The sequence below is a fragment of the Triticum aestivum genome, chromosome 5D (assembly GCF_018294505.1).
Source record: "Triticum aestivum cultivar Chinese Spring chromosome 5D, IWGSC CS RefSeq v2.1, whole genome shotgun sequence".
Classification (NCBI taxonomy): Eukaryota; Viridiplantae; Streptophyta; class Magnoliopsida; order Poales; family Poaceae; genus Triticum; species Triticum aestivum.
In genome coordinates this window covers 468,240,387-468,247,283 of record NC_057808.1, presented here as the reverse complement: position 1 = coordinate 468,247,283, position 6,897 = coordinate 468,240,387, and the positions used below count along the sequence as shown (strand labels likewise).

The 6,897-nt window shown below is 48.1% G+C and overlaps 1 protein-coding gene across 1 annotated transcript; it reads left to right on the top strand.

The window, feature by feature from the left end:
• On the top strand, nt 1–4,930 carry LOC123122851 (transcriptional adapter ADA2). Its single transcript, XM_044543213.1, has 12 exons — nt 1–341; nt 452–689; nt 1,266–1,331; nt 1,398–1,523; nt 1,602–1,677; nt 2,206–2,272; nt 2,364–2,422; nt 2,522–2,587; nt 2,971–3,193; nt 3,566–3,776; nt 3,930–4,244; nt 4,337–4,930. Exons 1-12 carry the CDS (start codon nt 289–291, stop codon nt 4,541–4,543), a joined length of 1,707 nt encoding a protein of 568 aa, XP_044399148.1. The 5' UTR covers nt 1–288; the 3' UTR covers nt 4,544–4,930.
• Nucleotides 4,931–6,897: the final 1,967 nt, after the last annotated feature.

Below are 6,897 nucleotides of genomic sequence, written 5' to 3'. Positions count from 1 at the left end.
GCGCCGGCAGTATACTAGTCCGACTCTACTACTGGCTCTGATCTGTAGCTGCGTCGCGGTCGCCCATGGTGGTCGTCTTCCCCCCGACTCCCCGCCCCAGCCAAATCCCGACCCCCGCCGCGCCGCAGATCCCCCGGCGCCCCCGGTCCTCCTAACCCGCGCCCCCGCCCGGATCAACCCCCCACCCAGCTCTGCTCAGCTCGATGCGGCCGGCTGCGGCGTGGTAGCGGATCCCCGCTCGAGCTAGGGTTAGGGTTTCGAGGGGTTTGCGCTAGGGTTTGGTCCGCGATGGGCCGGTCCCGCGGGGTGCCCAATTCCGGCGACGACGACACCAACCACAGGTCCCGCTGGCCCCCCTCTCCCCGCCGCTTCGCATTTCGCTCTTGCTTGCCTACGAGCGAGCGAGCCTCGCTGCGAGCGAATGGTGTAATGCGTTGTCCGTTCGTTGCAGGTCGAAGCGGAGGAGGGTCGCCTCGACCGGGGATGCGTCGGACTCGCTCTCCGCGGCGTGCGGGGGAGCCGGCGACGGGAAGAAGGCACTGTACCACTGCAACTACTGCAACAAGGACCTGTCTGGGAAGATCCGGTTCAAGTGCTCCAAGTGCCCCGACTTTGACCTCTGCGTCGAGTGCTTCTCCGTCGGAGCCGAGGTCACTCCGCACCGGAGCAACCACCCCTACAGGGTCATGGTCAGTGCACTATGCTCACTTAGCGTTCTAGCTTACAAATGCATGCTTAGCTGACTACCAGTATTATAGAACAGCGGAGTTACCACATCTGAACCGCAGTTAACTTAACAGGCTGTTAGTACCTGCGTTAGTATAGCATGGTTAGCATCCCACATGTCACTTCGAATAGTAAGTCTGAACTGATTGTTACTTGGTCAAAAAGGCGGGAAACCCAAAAGATGAAATGTGACACTCCAGGCTGAATCAACCCACACAACCACTGTCTTAGTGTATTCCCATCACATTCAGGCTTCATCCTTCTTAACTTGAATACACTTACAAGTGTAAGTCATCAGCTGATGTGTGAACTCAGATAATATGTTTGGCTATACATGGTTCTCTACTCAACCATCTTGATTGCAACTAGCTATATGGTGCTTAATACATGCACACCCAGGTCATCTTGAGGAGAGTTCTCATAAAGAAAAGGGAAGAGGAAAAAAGAAACCACTTTCCACCTTAGCACTTCAAGTATTTTGTATTGTCATGCTTGCCGTGTTTGTTGCATCCTTTAACTTAACCAAAATTTTGCAACAGGACAACCTATCTTTTCCACTCATTTGTCCAGATTGGAATGCGGATGAGGAAATCCTTCTTCTAGAGGTATTTTCTGTATCCATCTGTTCTGTTCACTTTCTGGATGGTGGGTTCTGACTCTTATAATTGTAGGGAATTGAAATGTATGGTCTGGGAAACTGGGCTGAAGTTGCGGAGCATGTTGGTACCAAGAGCAAGGCACAGTGCATCGAGCATTATACTACTGCATATATGAACTCACCTTGTTATCCCCTTCCGGTAATCATTTTTTCTACCTGTTAATTTGTGCAGTTGAAAACAATTGATACTTAATTCAATGCTACCTCATCATTGTAGGACATGTCTCATGTTAATGGCAAGAATAGGAAGGAACTTCTTGCCATGGCTAAAGTACAGGGTGAGAGTAAAAAAGGTAAGTCATGGTCACATCTTTTAAGGTGACAAAGAAAATCTATTTAGGCTGGAACCAAATATTGTATTTTTTCTTGAATATTTGGTCTAATTGGTGACACAAGCTGGGTTTGGATTTTGAAGGCTGACATATGTTATTAAATATTAATTTCTCATAGGTGATGAGAACTTAGTTGGTTTTTGGTTGCACAGATCTGTTCTAAAAGGACGATATAACAGTATATTCAGTAGCGTTGTTTCTGCCCTTCTGATATCTTAACTATTAATATCTAAAATTTGTCCGTATGCACAGAACCACAGACATGAACACAAGAATCTGCACAAGTGCATGAGCTAATATAATGAAATAACAGAAAGGTTCTGCAGGATATTGTTCTGTTGGTAATGGCTCTGAATGTGAGGGTGCTAAAAAGTGCATGCTGAGTAGTTGCCTCCATCACATGAAGAAGAATGGCAGTAAAGACTTAAGATATGATATCTCACTTATTTGATTGTCTTGATCTCATGTTTCCTTTCTTTTCTCATGTAGGAATTCCACTGTTATCAGGGGATTTGACACCTAAGGCAGAGTCACCATTTTCTCCCTCCAGGATCAAGTATGCTGTTCTTGCTCTAGAATATTTATAACCATGTATCTGAACTTTGCAATAGGCTACTTACTGACCATTACCTTCATGCCTTGCATAGGATGGAAGATGCACTTGGAGAAGGTCCAGCCAGTCGATCACCTTCGCACATACCTGGTGGTATGTTTTGGAATTTGACAGACCCAATCATAAGTATTTTCTTTGTCTATGTCATTAGAATATGATTCAGATTATGCTAATTCGTTGAATCTGCTTCAGGTGCAAATAAGAAAGCTTCAACTGTTGGGCATTTTAAAGATAGTGCTAATCTATCTAAAGTCGAAGGTACGATCATATATAAACCATTGATGGGTGACCAGATAGATGCATTTGGGCTATTTTCTATTTTCAGTTATTCGTTCATTGTCAAGCATTGCCTTCCCATCAGTAATAATGTCTATTTATTGTTCAATTACCACTGACAGGTGCCAGATTAAATCAAAATAAAACTCCTTATTATGGTTTCCCAAGATATCACCCTTTGAGACATGCTACAAAGACATTTTTTTTATCCTTGAAGATCTTATATTTTAATATACCGTCTGCAAAATATTACCAAACATAGATTTGGAAGCAGTTGCTTTCTATTTGTGATAATCAACTATATTTCTTCAGATTCCTGCACTATCATATATTGAAATTTGTTCTGTTCAATTTGCGTGTGCCAGATGGTCATATGGATAGAAGTATTGGCGTGAAAAAACCCAGATATTCTGCAGATGAGGGGCCTTCTTTAACTGAATTGAGTGGGTACAATGCAAAGAGACACGAGTTTGACCCAGAGTATGATAATGATGCTGAACAAGCCCTCGCAGAGATGGAATTTAAAGAAACTGATTCAGAAACTGATCGTGAACTGAAGCTACGTGTGTTGCGTATTTACTTGTCAAGGTTTGTTAACAGCAATGATGAAATATTATGTTTGTAGTAAATGTTATTTTTATTGCAGTAACTTACATTGAGTTTATGCCTCTAATTTTGAGAAGAATCATGGCAGCACCTTATTCTTAGCTCCTACTAAGTAACATTCATCAGATGAAAAGGGCTCCATACTTTCTATTGCTTTGGTTGCTAGCTAGTAGTGATCTAAACGCTCTTATATTTCTTTACGGAGGGAGTAGTTGATTTGCACAAATAGTTCTGCTTGTATGGCTTCATTAATAACCCCAACAGACCATGTCTAATCTTTAATGACACAAAGAGTATTAGATGTGAGAGAACTTTTTCTATGCTTCTCATCCAGTTAAGTATCTTCTTTCATAGGCTTGATGAAAGAAAAAGGAGAAAAGAGTTCATATTGGAAAGAAATTTACTATATCCTAATCCTTTGGAGAAGGATCTAACTAATGAAGACAAGGAAGTTTACCATCGGTACAAGGTTTTCATGCGTTTCCTTTCCAAGGAGGAACATGAAGCCCTTGTTAGGAGTGTTATTGAAGAGCGAAAAATCCGGAGGAGGATTCAAGAGCTTCAGGTGTTTTACTTTCCCCAAAGTTCACATGGCCATACTTTTATGTTTGTATTCTTTTTCTTAAATTCAAACCCTTAACTTTACATTTTGCAGTCCCACCATTAATTTTATCTGGAAAGAACAATTCATTACATCATTTTATTTTCTTAATGCCAGGAATGTCGTTCAGCTGGATGCCGTACGCTGGCTGAAGCCAAGATACATATAGAGCAAAAGAGGAGAAAGGAGTATGAGGCGAATGCTCTGAAAGCCAAGGAAAGTGGCCAGCTTATTTCAAATAGTAAATCAGGACACAAAACAAACCGTCCTATGAAACTCGAGACTGATGGGAGTTTGGATCTTAAGAAAGGCAGTGCCATTTTGGATGCTGGTGGCAGGGATTCTCCAAAAACCACAGGACCTACAAGCGCTAAGCAATGGGATGATTGGGACATTGTTGGTCTTCCTGGGGCAGAGCTATTAAGCTCCAGTGTAAGGACATTGCTTATTTATTCTTGATGCCGCCTTGTTCGTACTTTTGGTTCTTGCTACAATAACGAAACAACCCGTCTTCTCTATTTCAGGAAAAACTTCTGTGCTGTCAGAACAGATTGCTACCTAGTCATTATCTGAGAATGCAGGAGGTGCTGATGCAGGAGATGTTCAAGGGCAATGTCGTCAAGAAGGAAGATGCCCATGTATTGTTTAAAGTCGATCCTGCCAAAGTCGATACGGTTTATGATATGGTGATGAAAAAGCTGGGCAACAACGAGGAGGCTCCGATGGTTTAGCTATGCAATTTGGGTTCTGCCTGCTCTAGGCTTGGCCCAGAACCAAATCATGGTTTCTCAGCACGACGGAGGCCCAGGTGAGAATGGAGGCTATACTTACATGACTTGGCTGTAGCAGTGGTACATTGAGATTTGTGTCAGATTTCTGGAGAAGTGCAATAAGGCATTCGAGCCAAATTGTAAAATTACCCGGCAGTGGGAATGTGTAGCGTGAGTTGTTGCCATTGCTGTTCGATTTTAAAGAGGAGATAGACGCCATTGTTGCTGAAAATGTACTGTGATGATGATGTGATAGTGCCTTTGTTGTAGGTTTAGGGGACTGAGATGATGTACCATGTATGTAAACATTTGTCCATTTTATTTATGATATTGCGGATTCATGTGCAACCATTCATTTAAGTGTATGAATTGTTCTGGTTTGAGTTCGTCGAGGTTTTGTCCCGCCTTTGCGACTGTCCAACTTGAACAATCCTTGCATCAAAAGCTGTCCCCCCTAAAACACCCAGTGGATATAGGCATCGATTTCGTAGCGTATGGATTTGTGCCCGACTATCTTGATCCTCCCACCAGCCTTGAGGCGCTGCACCTCCACGCCGGTGAAGACTGCGAATTTCTCCGTTGCAATGGGGCTCTCTTCATCTGCATACACGTGGTAGAACCTGGCGACGCAGAACCTGCCGTTGCCAACATGCACGAGGAGGGTGTCCAGCAGCTCCCAGTCCTCAGGGTTGGCGGCGAGCTCCTTCCTCCAGACACGGCACAGCTCGGGCGCACCGGAAGCACCCGCTGCCGCCGAGAGGTCCGCTGCGCAGAAGAGCTTCTTCTTGTGTAGAGAAGAGAGGCCGAACCAGAGGCCGAGCTCCGGGGAGTACTCTGCGCCGCCGCAGAACGGGAGCTCCCAGCCGCCGGCCTTGCTCCACCTGTGTTTGGCGGTGTCGAAGGCGTAGGTGCCGACGCCCTCGGCCGACACCCAGATGTCGTCACCGACCAGCGCGGAGGCGCCGATCGTGGCGGCGTTCACGTAGGGAGGAGGCCGGAGGGAGCGCCAGTGCCACCTCGGGAACACGTAGACGTCTTCCGGAGGGTCGCCGTGCTTGAGAACTTGGAAGCTGGGCTGGTTGGTCCGACCAGACCTGCTGGGGCGCCTCTCCAGGAGGTAGAGGGCGTCGCCGACGTTGAAGGCGATGGGGTCGGCCATGCACCCCTGCAGCCTGGGCATGACCCTGACGTTATTCAGGCGGGCGTCGTAGGCCAGGACGTCGACGCTCGGGCCTACGCCGAGGATCCCGTCCCCGCTGCGGCCGAAAGGCATGAACATGGAGGTCCCGCCTGGGACGCATTCCTTGCGGAGAAAGCCGAACGACAGCGCGGGTTTCGGCAGCGCGGCCTCTTCCACCTGTGTCGGCGGAGGCGGCGGCGATGTGCCGGCGGTTCGTTTTCGTGGGTGGAAGAGGCTCGACGACCTGATGCGGTGCAGGACGAAGGAGCAGGTCTTGTGGCAGCCCAGCACCACGTTGATGAACTGGCGGCGCATCGTCGGATCTGCCCTGGCACTGGCCTGGCCTCCTTCTACTGGACAAAAAACTATAACAGGTAAAATCAGTGTATTACCTTGGACGAAACTGGATGGAGGTGTGACGTACGGTAGGATCGAATAAGGCGGCGGGACAAACCTCAGAAGTATGGATCGGTGATACTGGTTTCGAGGAAGAAGCACGAGAGCGGCGGCGGCGCCTCGTGAGGATTTGATCATTAGCCCTGTAATGATGTGGGCCATTTATCATAGGGAAACGTTTGTGTGCGGTGCGCCGGCCGAATTTTCGGCCGGTCACACCGCTGTACTCGCACACGCACATAACGAGCAGATGCCCCTGCCTACCATGCGTCACGGATACCACCACATCCTTATCCAGTCACTCTAGCAGACCAGCACCGCTTTCTCTCGTCCACACAAGTCCTGCAGCTCGTCCTCCTTCGCCCGCGCATGGCCTACCTCACGTCTTGCTCTCCGCTCGTGCATCACCCGCCTCACCTCTCGCTCGCCTCGTCGGATCCTAGCTCCGGCGAGCCCCACCACCACTAGAGGAGTTCCCTCTGCTGCTATTTCTCCCTCTTCGGCGAGCTTTTCCCCTTTTTTCCCCATAGTTGCCTCGGCGTCCTTCCAGTTCCGCGACGCCCCTCTTGTCGCAGGGATGGACGACGGACCGTGGAGCTGCAACAGGGCACGCCGGAAGCTGCAGCCGGTGGACGGAGGAGCTACAACCGACGATGGGTTGAGCTGCATCTGACGGCGCCGCGCCGACGGGCGAGCTACAACCAGCTGCTACCGGAGCTTCAACCATTGGTGTCAGAGC